Source organism: Rhynchophorus ferrugineus, unplaced genomic scaffold (assembly GCF_030347505.1).
Source record: "Rhynchophorus ferrugineus isolate W39M unplaced genomic scaffold, kcgeb_rfMv2 rfM1, whole genome shotgun sequence".
NCBI lineage: Eukaryota > Metazoa > Arthropoda > Insecta > Coleoptera > Curculionidae > Rhynchophorus > Rhynchophorus ferrugineus.
Window position 1 is genome coordinate 84,925,818 of NW_027472580.1, and position 23,964 is coordinate 84,949,781.

At 30.7% G+C, this 23,964-nt stretch overlaps 1 protein-coding gene across 2 annotated transcripts in view; it reads right to left on the reverse strand.

Moving 5' to 3' along the window:
- CCHa1 (neuropeptide CCHamide 1) overlaps window positions 1-23,964 on the reverse strand; it is a 63,761-nt gene that overhangs the window by 26,247 nt on the left and 13,550 nt on the right. The window contains exons 2-5 of one of the 2 annotated variants that reach the window (XM_076400945.1): window positions 20,654-20,680; window positions 7,279-7,314; window positions 4,527-4,740; window positions 1,582-1,763 (exon numbers count right to left, since the gene is read on the reverse strand). In XM_076400945.1, the coding sequence (XP_076257060.1) occupies window positions 1,745-1,763; window positions 4,527-4,740; window positions 7,279-7,314; window positions 20,654-20,680 (296 nt within the window). In that variant the 3' untranslated portion in view covers window positions 1,582-1,744. Of the gene's footprint in view, window positions 1-1,581; window positions 1,764-4,526; window positions 4,741-7,278; window positions 7,315-20,653; window positions 20,681-23,964 lie in introns of those variants that run through there. The other variant, XM_076400936.1, reaches the window with a different exon arrangement.

Consider the following 23,964-nt stretch of genomic DNA (forward strand, 5'->3'; position numbering starts at 1 on the left):
TGTGTACTTAATTGTAGTTTTAAGTCATATGATAATATATATTTTACATTTACTATAATGTTAAAATAAATTATATTTGAAAACAGTATTTTTGTTTAATTACTTTATTTAGATTATAATTATGTTGTATGTCAAAGTAAAACGGAATTAAAACTCACAGTTGATATGGCAACATTGCAATATTTTAACGTTACAAATTTAGATGATGTATGTACAAAATTACTTTGGATTAACTTTATCATGTCATATATATATATATATATATATATATATATATATATGTCATTATATTTTATCATGTCATACGCATGCCAAAGATGGAATGACTACATAAAAATATGAAGAAACTAAAAATATGAAAAAGTCACTTGAAATACATTGTTATAATATATTGTTGAATATTTTGTAAGAAATTATTTCATATATTATACTCTTGTCCAGAAAAAAATCACAGTGGTTCAGATATCTTTCTTTTTCTTCTCTCTTGAATATTATAAACTCTACGTTCCTAGCCTTGTTAATGACATAACTGAGATTACTAGTCCTTAGACTTTACATTATTTCCTCATAAACGTACATTAGAATCATGATAATAAAATAGATCCAACCCCATGTCTGTCTCATCAAAAATCTTGTGGTTGTATTACATTGTACACTGTATTACCACACAATCTTGTCTCAATTATGAATAGAAATTCATTATTAGACATCATTTCCTTATATAAATTAGTTCTAACACACAGCGCTTGATATTTTTTGGTTGCATTAATGTTAACTTAATAATTTCTTTTCCATAAAAAATAGTACAAGTTCATCAAGAAATATGATAATATTTTGGTATTTATATCAAAATTCAAATATTTAACTAATGGACTCAAGGTAAAAAGACCAAAAATTTATATTTAAATTACAATAAAAGTTTCGATTTGGAAGCTACAAAGTGTGAAAAACTAATTTTCAATATATAATTATTATATTTTTTATGAGTTATTTTAATTCCATATTATTTAAATCTATTTCAAAACTCAGTGAGGTGAGTTTAATAGATTTTCAGTACCTGAGCTGATTTGGTCTGATTTTAAATTAAAAAATGAATAACTTTTATTAGAAGAACTAGACATAGACATAGGAACTATCCTACCTTTATTTGATTCCAAAATAAATGTTACGTTAAGTGTGTGATCTCTATTAAATGCGAGACATATTGATATGGGTTTAATAGGTCTGTTGAAAGAAAGGTGAACAAATTCTACAGTACGAACAGCAGCATAGTCGTTGAGAAATAGTTATTTTTATGTGGATTGATGATAATAAAGTGAGCTTTTCACCTATTATGGCAAATAACTTTTCCTTTGTTGTTGATACATAGTATCTATAAGAGCTCTGTTGAAACCATTGATTAAATTTTGCTCACTGGTTGCTTAATAAACATCATGATAAATGTAAATATTGTCAAACCATCAACGCAATGTAAATCTGTATGTAGCGGTTATTTAAATAAAACAATATTGGTAATTTTCAACAATAAAAATTAATATATTTTTCATCAAATTATGCATATTGAAAGTAACAAAATATTAGTTTTTTAAAAGTAAAACAAATGCTTGACATATTTAAACATCGCTCAGAACATATATATGTTTTTTAGCGTTAATTCATAATTGGTGACAAAGGATATAATAAATGTAGTACTCCAGAGTCCAAAAAATAATCAAAGTAGTGAGCTTCCTCCAATACGAATTCCTCAGACGTAATTCTCGTCCCTAAAAGAACGAAAAAATTAATAGAGAATATCATGTCATAAAAAAACTATGCTGTAAAGAAGAGCGCCCTTAGTTAGTTCTAAAAATATGGTGGATACAGGGCATCAGGGTGATGGCAATGTTCCATGGACGTTTAACAGTGGTTCTAGTTCTAACTAGTAAATATTAATGTTAAAATAACTAAAATTCAAATTCTTTTAGAAACACTGTATATATCTCAGAGGTAATATGAAAATTATAACAGCTTTATACTAAACAAAGTATAGAAAGTTAACGATTATTATACCATTGAAATATAAAATATACGAATGTCTCCTTAATGTTTTCCATTTATATTTTAAATACAGGAATAAGGTTAAGAATTTTAAAATCAGATCCTGTTTATGGCATCCTAACATATTGTTTCAAAAGGTAACTAAAAGCCAGCCAAATATTGACAAAACTTTCGAAAATACTTATCGACAAATTGCTGCAAAACTACAGTTTATGAGTATTTTTCTATAAACGTTTACTTTATAGACTTGGAAATATCTCCGTTAAATACTTATGTTCATTAGTATTTTATATTTGTAACATATAAGTGTTGGTATTATAAGAATATTTATTTTCTTCTTCATGATTCTCAGTGAGATGTACAAGTTAGCAAATAAATTACATAGATGCTCAATTTTGGGCTTGCACAAAGAAATCCAAGAATCAACATGATGACCGAAACTTCAGTACTGTTAAAGATATATGATATTTTGGAAATCAGGATATTCATGGAAGATTAAAGGTGAACGAAGAAATTAAACGGGCTTGACGAACAATTTTAAGAATGTAATGTTTGATAGTTAACAACTATTTTAAGTAGTACTTTAAAAAATATGATAAATTATCATATTTATTTCATTAATATATTTTTACTTTATCCATTGCTAATTTATAGAGATATCACATTATGATTTAAGTTTGACTGAGACTTTTAAGTCCGTGTTTTCATAGACTTCCAGCATCTTTTACATTATTATGTTTCATTAAACATTCCTTAGACTTATGATATTACTTACGACTTAGCTACGCATTGGTATCTACTTATAAAGTAAGAAATGTGTATTTATAGTTTATTCTTTTAAATTATAGAAGAAAATTTAGGTCAAAATTCAAATAAGGAATCTAAGAACACGCACTTATGTAAAATGTGTTGATGCATGAAGATTATTGATGACTGATGTGCAATATTACGATGTCATGTTTTGTATTAGACAATTTATTTCAATGACCGAAAATTACACAAATATACAGGATTTTTGTATATGACTTGAGCAACCAAAAGATATTCCAAACCAGCAGTCCGTTTTTTAAATTTGTCCTAGTTTTTAAATTATTCCATAAACTCATTATTTTATTATTTTTGCCAATTGAGGGTCATTTATCGAACTAAAAATTGCAAACCAAAAATGAGCAGAGACTGAAATGAGTCTTTTATACCATTTGGAATCTGTTTCATACGCTAGAGTTCAACAGCAATCGTTAATAACACCTTCATGACTAAGTTTTGTGGCAAAAAATTAGGTGAATGTAAATAATGTATTCTGAGAGATATCAAATCTAGTACTAATTTTGCAACAAATTGTCGATTACGTGCTTATAATCCGATGAATTATGGTTACCAAAAAGGTCAAGTCCACACTGCCAAGCGTTATTAGTCACATTTCGACTATGAGGTCCGATAAATCGTCCTTCTTTGATTTTGGCAAATGACTGTTCTTGAAACAACCTGGTTAAGTACTGGAATACCGATTAATATACTGATCATTACTGGTCTGCTGGTCTATGTTGATTCGATAGGTCAGTACATATATACTGTGCTATTTCTTCGTATTTATACCGACGACATACACCAACTAAAAGTAGCTATCATCTATATATTTTTGCATGGTAACGGTGGTACAGCAACATCTCCAGTAATTTGCTACAGAAAATGAAAAGTAAATATTTTCACTAAGTGACCATTTGAACAGATCTATTCTGCACGCATAACAAAACAATTTCGGTATCCATGGCTTGTCACTACAGCAAAATCAAAGATACACACGTCTTATCTACATTTTCACATAGATCGAAGATCAGTCACAGCACAAAAACAAGTTCCAAATTATATTTAATGCAATTTCGTGAGCCGTTTTAGGAGCGCAGTGAGCGCTGCCATCATGCGCCCATGCGTTTCATGCGAACTCGAACTCTGGTACTAATTTGATAACAATTCGATTGAAGAACTAAGGATCCCGTTCTTCACAAATATTTAAAATTAATTTAATGATCAAACTAATTTTCAAATTTTTGGATTAAACATATACTCCATATATATATATATATATATATATATATATATATATATATATATATATTCCTTTCACTGCTGTGAGATTTAAAAGTTACTCAAAACCATATATATGCCAACGTTCTTCGAGTTTTCGAGGTGTTATTGTAATGATATTATTATATGATATAGTATATGATATTATTATTATATGTTTTGGCGTTGAAAACTTTATAAGTAATGTTACATATTTTGATAATTTTTTATTAAAGAACTGAAATATTTATTAACCTATTTGAAATTTCCAGCGAGTAATAAAATATTTTATGATAACATCGAAAAGCTAATAGAATACGATAGTTGTTACTGTCTCCAACGGTCATAGTTAAGAAGAGAAAAATATGCATAGACAATCAGCACCAAAGACATTTTTACGAACTCATGAATAATAAACTACATACCTTTTACCGTCGTCCTTTTCCATTTCGTTTAAGAGATCCTGAACATCCGAACGGCCATTTGTTGTATCTGTTTCCTTCTTTCCGTAATATCTAAGCTCCAGGGGAGTGATCAGTTTGGAGAGGAACCATTTCGCTCTGGCGTCGGGATCGTCGGAGGGCACGGCGACGTTGGTGCGGGCGAAGGGCGCTTCGTCTCCACTTCTTTTCCCATGGCCTGCAATTGTTTTATGCTTAGATATCTACTTCATAAATATCGAGGGTCTAACTTTGTTTAATTCGGCTGAATTATTCATATTTCTGAAGATATCGGTTTTCACTTGATTGTTAAAGAAATAGTGGTTTGGGTAAATTGTGTCGACCAAGGGATAATGTCGTTGATTGATAAAAGTTAATTGCTGAACATTTATGTTAGAATCTTGTTTATGATATTAGACCTATAAATTAGTTTTAATGGACTGGTTTTAAATTTGAAGCTTTGTTGTGACAAATCGGTCGATGTATTTTGTTCAAAGTTCATCGATTGCCGTTAATTTTTCCTATATTTCAGTTAATTTATCGGTTCCATCTCAACAGAACGATGTGTCTTTGGAAGCTGTACACGAATCGATCAATTTTTGATATCTTTATTAGGAGTGAGGCGATGGTCAGACAAATCACCACTCACCCATACGACACAACAAGTAGTAATCAGAAAGAGCAATGTCTGAGGAATTTAACAGATGGGGTAGCACTTCCCATTTTAATGTGTTCAATTGCTTTATCATGCTGAAGATTAATATTGTTGTGTCTTTGCTCATATATCGGTGGTCTCTTGCGCAGTGCTCACTAAAATCACTACGTTCAAAATGTCTAAACCAGTATTCACAGGTTGAAATGAATGGAGTATGGTTGCCAAAAGCTTCATATGGCACTGGGTGACCTTCAGACGTGTTTTTTGTCAGTGAGGCCTCAACACAGTAACAATTAAAACATAATATAATTTATAACAGGTCAAGTGAAAAGTCCCCGGCCTACCATAGTGAAGCACATTTTTTTTGGCAAAATTAGTTTTTCATTCAACATAATCCCCTTCAAGGGCCTATCCCCTATAATCCCCTATAGCGACCCTCCAACTTTTTGGTACCATTTTTGTAGTACGATTTGTCCTTTGCTTCAAAATCGGCCTCACTTTCGGGGATCACCTTTTCATTCGACTAATATTTCTTCCCACCGAGCATTCTTTGGAGATCTGAGAACAGGAAATAGTGGCTTGGGCCAGATCTGGAGAATACGGTGGATGAGGAAGCAATTCGAAGCCCAGTTCATAAATTTTTGCCAACGTTTTCACTGATTTGTGACACGGTGCATTGTCTTGGTGCTGCTTCACTTTATTTTTCTTCAAATGCGGCCGTTTTTTCCGCGATTTGGTTGTTCAAACGGCCCAATAACGCTATGTAATAGTCGCTGTTGATGGTTCTTTCCATTTCAAAGTAGTCAATGAAAATTATTCCATGCGCATCCCAAAATACAGACGCCAGATGTTTTATCCATTGTCATATATCGACGCAAAAACGCATAATGCTGTAATTCACAAACTAATGATCCGACAGCTGTCAAATTCATGCACGCATCTTTTGAGGGTTAGGGCTAACTAGAAAACATATGGATTTAATTCTAGTAGTGCCATCTATGTGTCAGACCGAGGAATTTCCAACTGACATGTTATAATATTTTATTATAATATTTAATTATTGAATAATTATTATTATTGATTTATTATTGATTATTCATGATTATTATGACTGATTTTTGGTCATGATTATTCAATGAATAAGTAACGTTAAAGTGAAAGATAACATTCAATTGAACACTCTAGTTATAATGTTAATATCATCAATATAATAAACAATTCTTCCAGAACAATCAGCGAAATCCTTCGGCGTCCATTCCGTGTAACTAACACTACCAACCACAAACTGTTAGATCTCTTGCAGAATATAATCATCATAAATTACATTGCTTACAATCAGTAACATTACACACAATCAGTGTAGAAAGTATTCAAGATTCCAATAAATATTCTAGACTAATCATACAGTGCAATTTGATGCAACTTATCCTATTAAACTTTCTCCAAAGGAAGCAATAAATTTAATTCTGGAATCCCTAAATAAAAAGTCCTTTCCGACATAATAACAATACTTCAGCATCTGATGGATATACAGCCCATATTTTTTAAATTTAGCCAGAAAGTAAGTCTACAACGCGGAGTCTTGTTAACCACCAAAGTTAAATTAAACTTATTAAGTTTAAACAAGGTGCAGATATTGTTCTGCGAAATTACAGACTATAAGTATAATTAAATTTATATTAACGTTTTCAACAGAAACTGGTATTGTAGTATTTTTATTAAAATAAATAGATGCTTCATTTTAACTTTTGTGAATTGAATTGCTATATCGCAAAATATTGTACCCTGTGTAAAAATAATAGAGAGTTCCTTGATGAAAATGCAGTATACTTCTTAGCCTGTTTGCCTAAGATTTATTAGTCTTCAGCTTAATTTCAGACTGGTAAATTATATAAAACTTTATAAAGCCCAATGTTAACTGGAAATTTCACTTCATTTCCAATTTTATGATTGCTTATTATCTGTTCTAAAATTGTTGCTGTAGCTTATTATTAAAGTTAGTTATAAAAAAAATATGATTTTCCTATTAAATAACCACTATTAATCTATTAAGACGATTTTATGTAACTTAAAAATACTTACCTCCCCAGCAAGCATGACCATAGCTTAGACAGGATCCTGAAACAAAAATGTTATGCATTAGTTTGTTGCTTTATTTCCTCTTGTGGGAGTTAAATAAATAACCGTGAAATATATCAATGCTAAAAAACATCTGGCATTGATTTAATTAGTGGAACAATCTTAAAAGAGCTATCAGAAAAATGCATGGAGTTTATACCTTTTATATTTAATGGTATGTTAAGATCTAATTACCTTACTAGCACTTGGAAAGTGACTCAATACATTATGATTCTTAAACCAGTGAAGAAATCAGAAGACTTATCGTACTACAAGTCTGTTACCTGTGACCTCCAAAGTTTTTCGAAGATATTTAATACAAAAATACATTAAGAGACTCAAAATAATCACAGAATAGAGAAGTATTATTCCAGACCATCAATTTGGCTTCCGTAATAAACACACGATAACAGAATAAATACACAGTTTAGTCAACCAAATTATCAAAAACTTGAATGATAAAAAAATATTGCTACGCTGGATTTCTTGATATATATCAAGCTTTCAACTAGGTGTGACACACTGAACTGCAGGTTAAATTGAAAAAGCTTTTGCCGAACACGCATTTTCTACTACTGAAACCATACTTCACAGACAGGCATTTAATTGTGGAACAAGATGACGAATAAATTGATCTACAACCAATATATTCAGGTGTTCCGCAGGGCAGTGTCCTTGATCATTGTTATATATATTGTATATAGTTGACCTACCGACCTCAAGAAACACTACCGTTGCAATATATGCTGATGATAGAGCTGTTATCGTAACTCGAGGATCCAATATCAGCGACAAGGAACCTCCAACTTCATCTAAACAAAATCGAATTTTGGTTGAATATATGAATTATCGGCAATGCAAAGCAAATGAGACAATATCTACCCATGTGACATTCACCCTTTGTAGAAGGACTTGTCCCCCAATAAAAATTAGTAATTCTGAATTCCCGCGGACAGACAATGTTAAATAACTTGGAATGAATTTTGATCGATGCTTAACGTAGAAAAAACATATAGTGAGAAAACGTAATCAACTTGGGCTTAAACTAAACTAAATGTATTGGCTGATAGGGCGTAAATCTACATTACATTTAGATAACAAGCTTTTGCTGTATAAGTCAATGCTTTTTATTTTGGACCCATTTGGACATATGGTATTAAACTGTGGGATACTACTAGTAAATTTAACACAGCTATCCATCAGAGGTTCCAGAATAAAGTGTAGTGAGTCATCGGCAATGCCCCATATTACGTCTCCAACAAACTAATTCAGCGCGATATCCCCTTAGAACCCATAACGAATGTGATTCAAAGTATTAGTGCAAAGTACTCTGAAAGACTGTTAGTGCATCCCAATGTCACTCACCTAACAGTTAAATGCGCGCGATGACAGTGAACTGTGTAAGCTCAAATGCGAACTACTATACCAACTGATTAATAGGCACATATAATGATATATAATAATCCCTAGAATAAGTTAGAATAGTCTCTAGAATTAGATATAGAGTAAAAGTTTTTACAGCAGGTCACTTAATTAAGCGATCTTCTACATATTAGTATAGTTATATTGTATAACGGAACTCATAAAAAAATACTTATTGTCCACGAACCCATTGAATCATCGATCCATTTTAGCATTTCTTCGGTTTTTCAATGGCATTTTTGGTCCATTTGGATCTTTTCCATCACGTGTAAATATTTAACAACTGTAGATTAATTAACTGCTAAGCTATACGTAAGTTCTGAGCGTTCGAGCTGGATCTTCGCCTGACAATTGTTGCAAATAATTATGTTGGAGTTTAAAATGTTGAAGCCAGTTTCGATCGTTGGATGCATATAAAGTAGTAGCATCTTCTTATTAAAAAATTATGATCTTCTTTGATTGTCTTGTTTTAGAAAAAAGAATAAAAAAAATACACGTAAACATCACACCTAAAAATACTTTGCCGCCCCTAGAAATTTTAAAAAATCGCTTAGATGCAATAAATTTGTGCCATTTGTGAAACTGCTGTTGAATTCGGTTTCTTTAATGGCCCGTAAGAACTTTTACATTTTGGCTTATTTACCCAATTGATCTAAAATGACGCTTTTGATGACGCGGTTTTTTGGGAATACTGGGGAATAGACAAGAGTTCATTGGAGTTAAATAAGATAAACACGGTTGCGTAATGATATGGGTTGTATTTTTTATGACAAAATGCTGTGCGTGTAAGTGCATTATAGGAATAACAGTAAGAACTATTCTTTGGAGACAAATAGATTTAGGCAAACGATGTATCAACACTCAAATATTACACGAATTGTTGAGAGTTTTACAGGACAGAAATAATCATCTTCAATCAAGTTCTTTTTAGATATGTTAATATATAAGTGACATATGTTAATTTTTAAAATTGATCGAAAAAAAAATAAGAGTCGATAAAATTGAAAAGGGATTTATGCTAAAAACAAGACAAAGTAGAAAGCAGTAGATTAACGACAGTCGTAGAACATTCATTAAAGACGAGCTATATTGCGATTCTAGAATATTACATGGAATTATAGTCAACATTATAGTGAAATAAATAAATTTACTGACAGGAAAAATTATGAGAATTACTTTTATGTGATTTTACGTGATATTTTAAACATTGAATTGTGCAATAAATAAGTATAGAACAAAACAATTCTATTTAAAAATATAGGCAACGAAATTATTATTTTATCAAATAAGTAGTATCAAATAGTAATAGGTATCAAATAAATAATTTTAACAATTTTTTGAATAAGTGTTGTCCAGTAACAGTAAAACTGTTGTCTTGCCAACGCAATTATTTCGTGGAGGAAAAAACGGTTGATAACCTTGATTTAACAATTTCCTCATTACCGAAATAATTGAAATAATTGCTCTCATATTACACTCAAACTAATGAAGCACTTCGACACGCCGAAATACATATTACACATATTTCGAAGGCTATATGCATATGGGGCCGTTCAAAAACCAATCGACACTATCGCGCGACAATAAAATATGAAAGAGTAGCAGCTTTGCGAGCGAAAATTTACCGGAAGCACCTAAAATTCCATTAAAAATCGATGATCCTACATGATGTCACTGAAATTGCCGTTGGCACCAGCCAGGTTTTTATGAAGGGCATTTTCTACTTGCTTTTTTTGACACTCGTCCATTTTATGACATTACTTTCACAGGAATACGCCGTAGATGTTAGCTTCTATTGTCTTATCCATTTATCTTCACCAGGCCAAAGATTTCGTTTTAATTGTAGTGTAGATTTTTTGTTATTGAAATACCTTTTCTGATATGTTTAAATATTTTAAAATAACTAGTGAAAAATGAAGCTAAGATATATTAGTAGTGGTTATTAACATACCACCAAATAAGTCTTTGGGTTTAATGTTAATATGCCATCCTTGATAATGATATTTGAAGGTTTTCCGACATTATTTTGAGGATTCCTTGGAAAAGTGACTATTATGGAGAATCAGATTTGCGTTTAAACTGTTCTAACTAGTGTATAATACTTTCCTTGATGCAAATTCTTTAAAATGTTTATCAAGCCATTATCTGCCCGTTAAAGAAATTTACTCGGCACACGAAATAAAGTTTTATACTATATTTTGGGAAAAACAAAAGATGATCCTATAAAATCCCTGCAAATTTTAAACTAATGGTATGCAATATTCACGGGCAATTTTTGAAGCAAGAAATTAGTATGACTGAAATAATTGTATATTTCAAAGAAACTTCATTGGAATATAAAACGTCTATGGGGGTATATCTAACTGAACAGTAGAAATAACTTGGGTATTAGTTCAAAATCAAATAACTCTATTTCTGAAGAAGTGGGTTGCGTGCAAAGAGGAATTAATTTTGAAAGAGTTAATACAGGCCGAGACCAATCTGTGGCTATCTAAGGTCCCATTCTTCAGGAAAAAGTTCAACAATTCGCTTAGTAATTAAATTAAAGAGATTATTTCTTGAAAAATAATATATGGGCTGAAAAGTAGCTGCCGTAACAAAGAAAACGCGTTTTTTTTTGTTCAAAACTGGTTTCAACGTAATCTAAATCAAAAGCCACACAATTATTACAGCGCTACCATTTCAATACCACTTGTGTAGAACGATTTATCTTTTGCCTCAAAATAGGCCTGTCACCAGTTGCTGTCCACTTGGATGACGATCGTATTAATTCCAGAGTAAAGTGATGGATCAGTGTTTTATATGTAGCGACCTTGAGGCACATCGAATTTTACATAGTGGAATAACGGTCTACAAAATACTCAGAAATATAATCCCAGATGTTGAACACGGGCGGGGTTCCGGCAGCGCCAACTAGAACCCGATAACGAATGGCTTTTAACGTTTATCTCAGATGTTATTGAGGGGTATTTCCAATCATTCAGTAAACGACCATCGTTCAGACGCGCCACAATTGACTGCCCAAGCCTCGTCACTAGGTAATACCGCTGCCATCCGTTTTATCAATTGTATTTTTACATTTTTATATTACTTCAATAAATAATTGTCACATGATGTAAACAGCACTGTTTCATTTCGTTTTACCTCCATTCACCGAGCCACATCATTTATCCTAAACATCCATTGTCACATATCGACGCAAAAATTCCTGTTTCTTACGTTTAAACATTACAAAACGCTGCTGTTGTTTTTAGTCAACGGTGAGCAAACGCGGCACCCATTTGGAACAGAATTTTCTCATAATCAAATGCTCATGCACTATAAAACCAACATGTTCTTTTGATATCTTTACGATGTTAGCTAGCTCACGCATCTTCACTTTTCGATCATTCAAAACGATTTTGTGAATATTTTTATGTTTTCTGATGTTACCACCTCATTTGGACGTCCACTGCGTTCTGCATATTCAATGTCGCTACGACTATGTTTGAAGTCAGCAATAGTGCAGAAATAAATAAAGAAGTATAGGATGAGTGGAAAGAGAAACTTGTAAAGCTGATGAAGGAGTATGATCGATAAGACCTTTAAGGTCAATGAAACAAAACTTTTCTGCATTTTTTTACCTCAAGACGTCATCATTTAAAATCATTCAAAGGCGATAAGTGTCATAGCCGGAAAAACCACAAGTAGTGTTGCTAGGAACAAATTTTAATGGAACCCAAAAATTGCCAACAGAGTACACGCGAAACAATGATGCTTGGATGATCCGTGATGCTTTTAATAATTGTTTTAAATGTCTTGATAACGACATAAAGAAAGTAGAAAATTGTTATATTTTTTGATAAGTGCATAGCGCATATTAGGAATGTAACAAATATAAAAATAAAGAACTTGCCTGTAAAGACAACTTCTAAACATCAATCGCTAGACTTAAGCATGATTCAAAGCTTCAAGCGCACTATAAAAATAAAGTTGTTATACAGTATATTGCTGATATTGAACACGAATTTCAAAAAATAACAGTTCCAAACTGGTTAAAAAAGTTCTGTTCTGTTATTCTAAAGTAATCTTGAGGTTAATAAACAAGTTTTCTTACCTTGCTAAAATGAATTGTAGTTCAAACTAACGCCTACATAAAACATCTCATTGTAAGGAATAACTTAGTATAATGACTATTTTATAATTCTCTTCAGTTTCGTTAGATTGCACTGTATTGCAAACTTGCAACTGCAAACCTATGTTAAATTTTCAAACTAAACGTTAAAAATGATTCCAAGGATTTCGACTTTATACGAACAAATGTCCACAAATATAAGAGAGCGACACTCTTTTTGAAATTAAATATTTGCGTTTTTTAAACTTCTGATGATTTGACAGTATTTACCTACAAAAATATTTGGTGAATAAAAGGCTGATACTGATAACAAGGAATGTATCCCGAAAACTCTATATTAAATATCTTGATTAAAACAAACGACAGTCGTTTCCTAAACGCTCCGTTTCGCGATGAAACTTTATATAGTAAAGTAAACCTTCATATTTTGTCTGCATTTACTCGTATCATTCAGTTCACATCGTAAAATTTATGAACTAATCGTAAATTTATATTAAAAAATTTTATTAACGTTCTTAGCGAGCCGTTATTAATATAATAAATTTTCGGTTTTATGTTTCTTCTTTTTTGTCTCACACCACGTTACCTCATCGTCGTTATCAACTATCGTTTTCATCACAACGGCGTATGTTTGTAATGTTATCAGGATGTTTCGCCGCATTTCAAACACTCTAACAAATGAGGATGAGAACATTATGGAAGAAAATGGGGTGCTTGTGTTGTTAAGATAGTTACAGTTAACATTATTGGTGAGATGGATACGCGTTCAGATCACTCGACGTTTTGCTCAGAATATCGCTTTTTCGCATTCTATCTTTAGTATAGGCATTTCTAATTCATTATATTCAAGAATACAAATCTACCACAAATGAATATCTTAATGTTATATTTCCATTGGTTAAACGCCATCACGTTAGCTTAATATTTGCCACATAAAAATATAATACACCCAATAGTAGTTTGGACATTAACATCATAACATTATTTTACATTCTTTGATTATTAATCTGCAGCTTAAGCATGCTATTATTTAGACCGACGACAAAAAAGGATATACAATTTATAATATGTGTATTTCATTCAGTGTTTCGAATGAATTACTTCTCTAGTATTGGAAAAGTGACTATAGTTCCAAAACACAGTATTGCATACTATAATCGATACTCCATGCCCATGCTACGTCTCTAATGAAGTGATACTACATTATATCCCTCTAGAGCCTACAACGAGTATAATTCAAAGTACTAACATTAAGTACTTCAAAAACCAATCAGCTAAATATAAGTGATATGAACAATATGACGTATGAACTAAGTGAAGACATACGTTTTATTATTCAATATAATCGTCATTCATTTCTATAAGTAATAAACATCCCACTACATAAAAAAAATAAAGCAAGCTCTAATTCGAATCCTTTTATAATAGCGACAAAACTACAGCAGTTAAAAAGCTTCAAGTAGGTTTTGTTCATCTGTAAAAGTAAACTTCGTCGTTATAATAAGGACATTTTGTCATGGGAGTAAAAGATGAACTGAGATATGAATATTTTCTCTTTTTTATTAGCTGTTTTTTCAGTAACGTATATTTCAGTATATTTATTTCTGCTCATTATTGATTCTAATGCTTGAAGTTTGATATAGTTGCAGACAGTTAATTCAACGTCGAAGCAATCGACAATATTTGTTATAAAAATTTAAATTACTTTAAAAAAATTATTCTTAATAGAACCAGCAAAAGCTTATTTGTAGTATCTGTAAAGACCGAATACAATTTTCGATGAGTTGGAGATGGAAATATATGTGTGCGGAATCTTAGAAGAATAATTCTGATAAGGCAATATGACAATATATTTTTCAGAGTTTTTCATAAAGAACTCATTAACTAAAAAATAATAATTCCGATTAATTCATAATCAGCTTATCTAACCCCTTTAAATTTCTTGCTGTTTCTTAGATTAAATAATCGCTCCTTACACATCGTTTTAAAGAGATTGAAAAAAGTTTTATATTTAAATTTCATTCAACCTTTACCCTTACTATTTCTTAAATAGTATTAAGTGTTTATGATTAACTATAACAGAAGCTTTGAAGAGGTTGCAAGAAACTTTTTACAGATAAAGAAATTGTTCTTTTTAATCAGCCCGGTGTATTTATAATTTTTCTTCTTATATTTTAGGTGATTATGTGAATATATAACAGAAGTAATGAAAACATGAAGCAGTTACTAACTTAGAAACTAACTACACATTTGCATAAAAGTTTTTAAAAGTCAATAGTCCATATAATGTAAATGTAAATATATTCCTTTAATATAGATTTCTAAATTGTAAAAAATAAATTACCGGTGTTCGTTTTAAGATACAAACATGTATTACTTCATTTATTATTCCATATTTATGTTTACGGCAACATAAAATAATTATTATTCCATTGATGATCTGAAGTTGTTACAGTTCGGAAAATAATCTTACTTTTTACACTTTTGTTATAATGTTCAGTGGTGTAGGTATTTAAACTTATCAATCCTTGCTATGGTTGTTAAATTAAATTAAATTAAATTAAAAAAGGTTAGTAACTGTTAGTTCTTGTGATAGTTTGCATATATGTTTTAATAGACAAATATATACTATTTCAATTAATGTTACATATAGACTATTCAAAGTTTTTTTAGTAATGCGCCGTGGATATTTGTGATGTCGAAACATTGCAATGTTGCCGCATCAACTCAACATCAACAAGCTTCAGTTTGGCTTTAAAATACAAGAAAATTCTATTCTAAATAAAATAATTGAACAAAATTATTATCAAATATAATTTATCTTAACATTGTAGTATATCTGAACACTACAGTTAATTTTAGAGCCACAATAATTTATAGGTAAGAGTTAAAACCTCTTAATAATATTGCACTAGAGAATTTTGCATACCTTTGACAAACGGACGGCGGCCGGTTGTCAGATACTTGCAAAATGCAAAATTATTCAAAATATTAGTTACTATTACTACATATTAAAAACTGACAAACGTTATTTTAGTGCTTGGATTATTTTGATAAATTTTAAATCGTTCCGCAATATATTATATTATTTAGTTTGAAAATGCCGAAAATAATAGATAGTCAGGGTCACAAATTGATTACGGCTTTAACAAACTATTTCGGAAAGGAACGATATGATAATAAATAATATAAGTATCTACAATCTTATTGAAAATGTTTTTAGCGGGTTCCTGCCGCGCTAAATATTAGTGTGGATAGTGTGAATAACATCGAATAATAATATGGTATATCCACCCAAGAAAACACGTCTATATACAAAGTGGGTGACGAAACTAGACTATCTTGATACTGGCTCTATTCGAGACCAAATATATTAAATGTACAAGAACAGTAAGTACACAAACTATTTTATCGATATAAACATAATTTAAGAAAATTATTTTAGAGAAAATTGTCTGTCTGGAAAGTATACATAAAAGAGTTAGTGACATGCAGTTTTTTGAGGGATGTAAGACATCCTTTCATACACTCTCACAGGCATAGTGTTTAAATGGTGTAAAGATAACCCCAGAGAGGTTTAATGGAACTTCCAGATATTACCTTAAAAAAATTAAATATTTATTGAATTTGAATTTCTGTATTTTGATGAAATTTGAATACTTCAAAATTGCCCATTACGGCACTCTTGGCAAGACAGTAACAAAAAAAGTGTAAAGACAACAAAAATTGATGGAAAAAGGTAAAACTTACAATTTATTCGGTTAGATGTTGTTGGTTATTATATTTATTAATAACTAATTGCAGATATATTGCTGGTCGAGAAGGATATTCCATCAAAAACTGTTTTGATATATGGGAGGAAGCATTGTAAACTATAACACCCTACAAAGTATAAAATTAAATTTAATACTTAAAAATAGAACACAAATTACACCAGACAAACAAGGAAAAGAATGGGACTTATAGGTAGAATAAACCTAACAAAATATTTCCATCTCTTTATTTATCAAGTTCCAGTTATCCTTCCTCCTCCGGTTGTATATCCAAAATAATTTTTAATTTAATGTTGAGTAAAGAAAAATTTTAGCCCCATCCGCCATGTTCAGGCAAATAAAGCTCGAGCTGAGTCGGATATAATATGCACGCAGATGTAGAAAAGGACTCGACGGGCCTGGAGTAGTTTTTTACATTATTTCAGCTAAAAGAAAACAAAAGCGCTACAAATAAACGGATACCGGTGAGTCTTACGTTGAACTCCTTTTGTTTTGAACACTGTATGGTGAGAAATTAAAAAAGTTGTTAGGTGATTACATTGCTGCCGGTGATTTGATTATATGTGTTTAAGAATGAACTGTAATATTTGCATTTACCTTAATAGTCATATAAAATAGTAAGGTTGCTTTAAGTGATATTATATAAGTCACTTGCTGATGATATTTACAATTAATTTTTAATAATAAATTATTGCATTTCTTTATATTGTAAAGTGTCCTTTTTACCAACGAGAGTTTATCTGGAGTGATCCTACTGTTTAACGTGGGCTTGACCGACCAGTGCCCAACTTAGAGACCGTCCCAGAAGACATCCGGTCTTACTCAGCCTGGTTACTGTCGTTACTGGAATGGTTATTCCTTGTCGGATTTTCCACTGGTGTCAAAAAATATAAAGACATTTACCATTACAATCACAAACATGAAGTACGTTCATGACTCAGCATCATTCGAAACCGCGACTATCGCAACAGTAGGAGGACCGTCCTGTCGCATTGACCACTGCGCTGACGAAGTCGGCAATTACTGAATTTATAATAATATTTCTTGGCTATATGAATATGATCATTAAATAACATTTTACAGTTTAACATTAAAAACAGAAACTTCTTTTAATATTATTTCTTTTTGTTATATTTTAGTTCACTAGAGCGTCGAATGTATAGATTCAGAAACAACTAATAGATTTATTTTTTCTCGACTTGAAATTCTATAGGGCATCCTAGGTTATATTGTTTTTTGTTCTAATATTGGGTATAATTTTAAATATGATGTTTTTATGATGTAATTTTTACAGATTTTAAGGTAAAAATAATGTACTTAAACGCAAAAGCAGAACGAAAGTGTGCCGACTTGGTTGGTGCGACGGTAAAGACGACAGGATGGTCCTCCTGATGTTGCGATAGTCGCGGGTTTGAATCCTGTTATCGTCACGGTCGTAAATTTCCGATTTTTTAACATTTGTAATTTTCCTTATCCTGGATAGCCAGTAGTAACCAGGCTGGGTAAGACCGGATTTCTTCTGGGATGATCTCCAAGTTGCTCACTCGCCAGTCGATAAGGATTTAATACCGAGGACAGTGATTTGGAGTCCACGTTAAACACTACGACCCGTCAGGATAAACCGTAATTGATACAGAGGAGACTCTAAAATATTAAAAGTCGAGAACAAAAGTGTTCGTCGAGAACATCAAGCATCCACAGAGGAAGGTTTATTCTAGGCATTTCAGACCAGATGTTTATGGATGGAAATATGAAAGAGCTTTGCTTAACCATTGTGCCAATTGTAATTTAAATGGTGAGTCTTGCATCAAGATCTACATCGATAATTGAATTTAAATACATAGTATGTGAATATTCACAGAATATTTGCCTTAACCCACTGAAAATGAAAATATTGCTACAGGTTTAACATTAGAATAAACAAGTGTTCTCTCAATAATATATTATTCAATAAGAAATGAGAAGCTTTTGAGGTTTTTTGAAAGAAAATAAATTGAGGGGTTTGAAAACTGGAAATATTAACATGTATTTTTCCGCAGAATCTTTTCAAAAAGACCAATCTGTGCTTTCAATGCAGTTAGGAATGAGAAAAACAGAGAACATACACCAAAAATACTAATAACTTTTTACGTTATATTGTTACACATTTTTTCAGTATTATGCTATTGTTATTGTTATGTTATTTAAATGTTATTTAACGGTACCAGATACCTATTTTATGATGCTCTGTATTAGATGTAAATAGTATGTAATTCGGAGGAATAAGATTATTCACCTTAATATCATATTCGAAAGATCCCCAGAAGCTGTCTTGATAAAGGCGCCTTCTCTCTTCTCTCTCTAAAAACTCATTCTGGCTGAGACCAGTTCCTATACGTGCATAATTTTCATAAATCCTAATAACTTTGCCATACTTCAAATAGATGACCTTAATGGTAAATATAAATTAATCTCTTAATTAATCCGTACAATTAGTAGCGATTCTACTTGCAATTCCTCACGGCCAGTTGATCACTATGCAAACAATCTAATAACCGATTTTTAATTAGGAATCCATCATTGTTATATATTTATTTTATATATGCTTCCCAACAACTTCCTTTGAATTAAGGGCTACCTTTCATTACTGTGTTTATAATAATATTTAAGTAAGTAAAAGTAATTTACTTGCACTTACTTTAAACTAATTTATGAAATTTAGTACCAATATACCCTTAAATCTGGATTATAATTATACTTGTAAACCATTTTACGTTAATATTGTAGCAGACGTCCATGGCTATATTTCAATAATCCTACAATATGAACAAAGACTTAACCACGCTGAGTAAGTTTGAATGCTTTAGATTCATGTAGTAAAAACATGTTAGTAAAGAAAGCATCTCTAATATTTTCAATATTTTGTAGAAGTTAATATCAAATAATTAAACATACTAATTGCTTTGTTTTAATGCCAAATGTATATATGGTCATCTAATGATAAATAAATGAAAAATCTGTTAAACCTTAGAATATCTCGGCAAAACTATATCAGATGTTGACTAAGAAATACATAAATTGTTAATAAATTCATGAGTTCATTCGTTCTTAATTAACTTTACCGAATATGTAATTTAATTTACAAACTGATCTCATGCTCTATTCCTGGATTTTTTTCTATTTTTTGTTCTATTCTTTCTTCGAAACAGTTGGCCTTATGGCCGATAGGACAGCTCTGCTAGTACTGCGAGAGTTGCGGGTTTGGATTCTATTGGGACCTGATTTAACTTTATGGTTGCAATATTGTTATTTGTAATTGTATATAAACATTAGTTAAACAAAAATCAACAACCACATTCAAATCGCGCCAGTAACCAGGCTGAGTAAGATCGGATGAGTTCTGGGATGGCTTCTAAGTTGGTAATTCTCCAGTCCCTAGGCTGAATAACAAGATGACTCGGAATCTACGTAAAAAGTCCAGGATATTGACTTGATTAAAATCCATTAGTTATTAGCTTCAAATTCAATATATTTATTCGTATATTTTGTTTGATTTTGATTCAACAACTGATAATTCTTGTTGGCTGAGAATGGTTTTGATATCTTGGTCGACGGCTTTCATTGAAACAGTTGGCCTATTACTAAACCAAGCTGATCTGATAAGTTCGTGTTCGATTTACATGTTCCTACTTTTTTATATTTGTCCCAAATTAAATTTACTATCAGCACGAAAATTTAAAACGACTTCACAAAAATTTAATCCAGCAAATTATCCATTCCATACGTGACAACGTATTTTCGAGCTAAAAAACCTCTCTAGCCGCAGCTCGATTAAATTGACTTATCTATGCTGCAGAATCTAAATAAGAAAGTGAGTGTTGGTAACACTGTCAGTACATATTCGTCAATACAGAAAATATCTACAATATAAAAGGAATGATCTCGTTACATTTTCACACAGGTCTCTACACATTTAACATAAAATAATTCAACAAAAAAGTATGTGTTAAACCATGCACTATTAATATGAAAATAATGTCGGAATACGTACCCCTACTTTTTTTAATTTCATTTCTCCCTGTAAAAAAACATAAATATATATTACACGGGATTTATTAGAAAAATTAAATATACGGTGTATTGGCAAGAAAGTAAGTTTAGTTTAGTTTTGTAGTGTAATATATAATTTGTTCCATAAAATAGAGGTATATGTGCCATAGTGAAAATAAGCATTATAGAATGTTTGTTATATTGGGATCATCATAAGCTACATTTTAACGTAATTCTAAGCTACTAAATACTTTATTAAATAAGCAGTATATCTAACCTCATAGTCTGACTTTCTGAAATGTTTAAGAGACTGGACTGAAAAAATTAGAGAATGATATTAAAAAAAAACATTGTTATGGAAACTATATTTCTTTATTATTTTTAATATAATTAACTAATTTTAAATAAAGGTCATTTCTTGTATTTTATATACGTAATATTGTTACTATTATTTCTGAATAAGAAAATTAATATAGAACATAAATATATATTTGAACATTGGATAGCTAACAAAACACAAATAATAAAATGACAACTACAGTAGAAAATATCTTTCGATAACCCCAATGTTACCAAAACCGAAATTAATTTATTGCCAACACATAAAAAAAAAACTCAAAAACTCAATAATAAAATTAAAAACTATTTTACGCATAAAACAATAAAATAAATTCTATTAGCTGTGGTACTTAATTATAGAGGAATAATGTAAGTATATTTAATGTTAGTATATAATAATATATAGTAGTTAATATAAAGTGCTAGTTGTAATTTGGAAAATATGTGTCAACTATTTGAAATAAAATGTTTATTTAGAGTGATGAATTATTTGAAGTAAGTAAGATTTCCTCCATTCCATCTTTTATTAGGTAATTTTAGTATATTTATTGAGAACAATTAGTACAATATACAATAATTAAAATACTTCCATCGATTTTCAAAAGTTTCTTCCCATCATTGGCCATAACTATGTTTATTTGGTATCAATTTTTTAGCATACCCTTCGCAATTTTTAAAACGTGTGGTCGAGCCATTTTCAGTCATTGTCATGCAAAACTTTCTCTGAATGACCTAATGTCATAGTGGTTTTTGGGTCCGTTACTAGCTACTGCTGGCTCTTTTGTCAAAATACGGCATTCAATTTATTCAACTGCCATCAGTGGATATCAGAACTAACAGTTTTATTTGGTTTCTGCAGCTTGAAATATACTGCAGCTAGCTGATCCTTTATGATTACGAACCCTACGCTTAGATACCGAGGAGATGCTCCTCTGACTGTTTGCGCATGGATTATCGTAGTAAATCGACTTTCCCACTAGTCTAGATCACCAGTCATAATATGCCACAAAAAAATTCATCTTTTTTTTGTCTGAGAAACAATAAAATCGAGATATTGACACAGTTCCAAGTGATATTTTCAGTTAATTCATCATCACCTGCCCTGCCTACATAATATCACTACTTTTAACTTCCGTATTTTTCAATAATAACACATTGACTCTGAGTTTAATGAAGAGATAATAACAAATTTACTGATTGTCTAGTCTAGAATTACATTCAATGATTTCACCGAATCTATGTATTGCCATAATGAGGATAGAAACATCTAGAAAGCATTGAATATTTTGATTAAAATTAATAAATTTTCTGGCTATAAAAATTATTTATTAAAAAATTTATTTAAAATTAAATCAACTACATAAAATATATGGACAATGCGCACGAACAATAATCGAATAAAACTGTTAAATATTGTTTTAAATGAATTAAATTTATATAAATCAAAAATATAATAGTTTCCACTTTTCAGTTTCGTTTAATTTTCGCCAAACAAATGCGACTGAAAATTTCTGTTTAAACCCTTCATATCTCAAAACTAAACTTACAAAATTGAATTTCGAAGTGATTCTATATTGACTGATCGATTGATGGCGATATATACACCTCGCCTTTTATTTCCGATTATTACAATTTCCGGTTCGTAACGGTATATACTTTCAATTAGGTTTATTAACGTTTTAACCTGTGCTCTTATATATTTCTCACGTTTTGTTATTGATGTAGGTCTATGTACGTATGTAATAAAGCAATTAATTATTGGTGACGTAATATATTAATAATAATAATATTGGTAAAAGACTAAAGGATTTTGAAGTATTTGAATAGAGAAGCTTATCAAAAGATGTACCTCTTTTCTGATGTATAATAATTAAATATTATAAGACTATACGTATAAAAATAGACACTGTATAATAATTCAAATGCTACCACAATGATTGAATATTAGTAACTAAAAACAAATATAAATAGCATTCGACGATTTAAAAAAGCATTTAATAAAGTAAGATGAAATACACTATGGGAGATATTAAAATAAGGAGATGAAAGTAACAAAATTGTAATAATAATTCAAGAATTATACATGAATATAGCAATGTCACTATCGCAGGCTTCAAGAGCCTTCAAAATCCAAGCATTTAAAAACAAGCCGGAAGTTTACGCCCAATCCTTTTTGTAATGTTAATACTTAAAATGATAAAGAAATTTCAACATTACAATGTAATACACTGAAGATATGTCTTATAGATGAGGACACTTACATAAAATCTTAAACAGATGGAAATGACACTAACAAAATACGAAGTAATAATGAATAATGGCAAAATTTAAAAAAAAATAAAAATTAAAAAAAAAAAATAGAAAAAAAGTCATGGCGAAGGGAGTGCCAGATGAAATAAATCTTTAAATTGATGATGTAAATACAGAATAAGTGAATTGGTGTCTTTAAATATATGGGCGCAGAAATCGAAAGTAATTGAAGCGGGAAAAAGGAAGTTAATGCCAATATTGGAATAGCCATGAATGTGTACTTCGCTATAAATAAGAACTGCATTGACAAAAAGAAAATATCAATCAACACTGAAATGGAAACACACAAAGCAATTTTCACACCAACCCTAACATTTTATAGCAAGACGTGGGTATTCCCAAAGAAAGACAAAAGTAAAATAAAACAAATAGATAAAAAATACTTCAGAAAACGCAGGAATGCAGTAAAGAGGATGAGAGGTATAGAACTTCGATTGGTATTAATTGGTGGGGAACTTACAGCACATGAAGAACACCTGATAGGAAAAGAGAATATGGGAAGCCAGAAGGTAGATGATAAAAATGAGACCTAAGTGAAACTGGAATGAATGTATCAGAGAAATATTTTAATATACTACACCCCTGATATTCTAAATGAACAGTATTTTTCTCACACGATGACAGTAAGACATCTTTAAAGTTGTGTTAATAGGCATACACATA